The sequence below is a fragment of the Sinocyclocheilus anshuiensis genome, unplaced genomic scaffold, assembly GCF_001515605.1.
Source record: "Sinocyclocheilus anshuiensis isolate Anshui unplaced genomic scaffold, SAMN03320099.WGS_v1.1 scaffold34, whole genome shotgun sequence".
NCBI classification, from domain to species: domain Eukaryota; kingdom Metazoa; phylum Chordata; class Actinopteri; order Cypriniformes; family Cyprinidae; genus Sinocyclocheilus; species Sinocyclocheilus anshuiensis.
In genome coordinates this window covers 43912-46701 of record NW_015544124.1, presented here as the reverse complement: position 1 = coordinate 46701, position 2790 = coordinate 43912, and the positions used below count along the sequence as shown (strand labels likewise).

General features: G+C 38.9%; 1 protein-coding gene across 1 annotated transcript in view; it reads left to right on the top strand.

Annotated features, from left to right (window-relative positions):
• Positions 1–2790, top strand: part of LOC107694831 (protein brambleberry) — a 20960-nt gene that overhangs the window by 9649 nt on the left and 8521 nt on the right. Inside the window, exons 7-10 of the mRNA XM_016494527.1 lie at positions 881–1060; positions 1146–1352; positions 1458–1617; positions 1756–1799. Coding sequence (XP_016350013.1) covers positions 881–1060; positions 1146–1352; positions 1458–1617; positions 1756–1799 — 591 coding nt within the window. The remainder of the gene's footprint in view (positions 1–880; positions 1061–1145; positions 1353–1457; positions 1618–1755; positions 1800–2790) is intronic.

Genomic DNA, 2790 nt, shown 5'->3' with positions numbered 1-2790 from the left:
GCCGATACCGATAACAGAAAAAATGAGCATTTATCGGCCGATACCGATATGGTGGCCGATATATCGTGCATCCCTAGAATAAACACTGTTCTTTTTAACTTTTTATTCATCAAAGAATCAAAGAAAAATGTATCACAGTTTCCAAAAAAACATATTAAGCAGCACAACAGTTTTAACACTGATAACAAATCAGCATATATTATAATGATTTCTGAAGGATCATGTGACACTGAAGACTGGAGTAATGATGCTGAAAATTCAGATTTGATCACGGCAATAAATTACATTTTTACAGTTATTTTAAATTGTAATACTTCACAACATTACTGGTTTTACTGTATTTTTTAGGGATGCACCGATATGAACATTTTGGCCGATACGATAACCGATAAGTCTTTATTTTTGAAAGCCGATAACCGATATGTTGGCCGACACAATAATACAACGTACAATTGCACAAAAGGCTGCAAACGAACAGCGCGCATCTGAAGTGTCTCTGAAGGAAATAATTAATTATTTATCGGCTTTAAGATATCGGCCAAATTTTCTTATCGGGCCGATACCGATAACAGAAAAAATTAGCATTTATCGGCCGATACCGATATGGTGGCCGATATATCGTGCATCCCTAGTATTTTTGATCCAATAAATACAGCCTTGGTACGTGTATATAGAGACTTATTAAAAAAAAAAAAAAAAAAGACCAAACTTTTGACTAGTGGTGTGTGTATATATACAGTATATATATATCCAAACTTTTCTTTAAGAACATCCTAGTAATTCTCCAATTATCTCAATGTATTTGCAAATATCCAAGACACATTCGCACTATTAGCAACTAAACTTAAATGGTCCTGTCTGTGTTAATCCTGTGATCCAGAGCTCAATCTGAATGGCTTCCTGCAGCAGCAGAACACGACGGCTCAGTTCTACTCCGAGCTCATGAGGAAGCTGGAGCGCATGAACGGGACTCTGGGATACATGCTGACGTATCTGGACAATATGCAGAATCGACTGGAGGACAGGCTGCAGATGATCCAAGGCTATCTTGGCTGGGCAGGTACTTGGATTTTGTGCAAATGAATAAACAAGAAGAAGAAAAATATTGGAATACGTTTTGGATAAATGTGTAATTCTCTTCCTAGGCTTGAGTCTGTGTGCTCTGTGGACCTGTGTGATGCATGCTGGTTACTTCCTGTTGTCTGCGGTGCTGCTGTCGTTCCTGCAGTGTGCCACGTTCTCCCGTGTCTCTCTGCTCCTCATGGTCCCAATCAATGCAATTGCAGAGATCAACCAGCAGTCTGCACTCGATTTGGTCTCGCTCACTTTGTTGTTGTTCACACTTTCGATAGGTAGTGTATCTGTACTGAGACTGTACAAACGATTCATCTCTGCACTTTTAAATGTTTTGTTCACCGTTTGTTCATGTTCTTAACAGTCTTGTGTTTGTGATCCAGGTCGCTGGTTTGTCCTGCAGATGCTTTGGGCGTTGTCTAAAATGAAGGGTCAGACCTGCAGTCCCGCTCCTCTCCCTATAGGTCCTCCTAAAGAGAAGACTCCAGAAAAACAGAGCCGATCATCTGAGCGCTGCCATAAGTCCTCTTCCACTCCTGTCCTGTGAGTTTAATATTGTGGAGGAGAGGGAGGAAACGAACTGTTAACTAGCAACATTTCTTATGTTTTAGTGCCATTTCAGACTTAAATATGCTGTTGTATGTTTACAACTTTTGTTTTCAAATTCTCCTCTTGTTGTAGGAATGACCCAGACTGCGATTTGGAGGTTGAGAGTTTCATGATGGGTAAATTCCTCTTGTGTCTCTTGTTCCATGTGTTCACAAAGTCACTGTCTGATACGTGCAATTAATGGTGTTTGCTCATATTTAGGGTTAGACAGGATTTCTAAGACTTTTTAAAGGGGTCATCGGATGAAAAATTAATTTTACAAGTTGTTTGAACATAAATGTGTGTTGGAAGTGTGTGTGCACATCCATCCTATAATGATAAAAATCCACTCAGTGTTTTTTTTTTAAATATCTATTTTAAAATCCCCTTTCTCAAACCAGGCTGTTCTGAGGTTCCTGTCAGAATGATGTAGTTCTGCACAGGCCCCGCCCACGATAGTTGATTGACAGTAGCGTCTTACCTTAGACCTGCCCTGAGTGAGCTGTCATCAGTCCGCCATTAAAATGTATTAATTAATTAACTAACTAAAACTAATAAGTAACTAAAACTATTACATAAAAACTAATAAATAATAAATGCTATATAGACATTTTAATAAAAAAGCCCTAAAACTAACAAAAATGACAAAAACACAACAAATGTTAAAAACGAAATATCAACAAAAACTCTTATAGTATATCAGTGATACTAAAATAATTGTAAAAGCACTATATATCCACCATTGTCGACTCCGGTGCAGGGGAAGACAAGAACGTCTCCGATTAAGCGATTTAGGTGTTTTGTTGTTGGATGTAATAATTAATATAGCAGTCGTCATTTACTCCCGACATCTGAGCCGCTGAAGACGCAGAGGATTAAGTTACTTTCGTTTTGAAGGGAATGCGTCGAATGCATCGATCCCGATCTGCCTAAATGCGTCTATGTTCGCGCGATTCATTCGTGATCCAGCTTCATCAACAGAAGTTAGTATAAGGGTTTTTTATGAATCTTTGCAAATCACCTTTCCTAATAATTTGCTAGTTAGCCAGTTTCGTGGCAGAAGTTTACAGTCTGCTCGTCACCCCACGGAAGAGAAGGGCGGGGTACGCAGAGCTCATTAGCATTTAA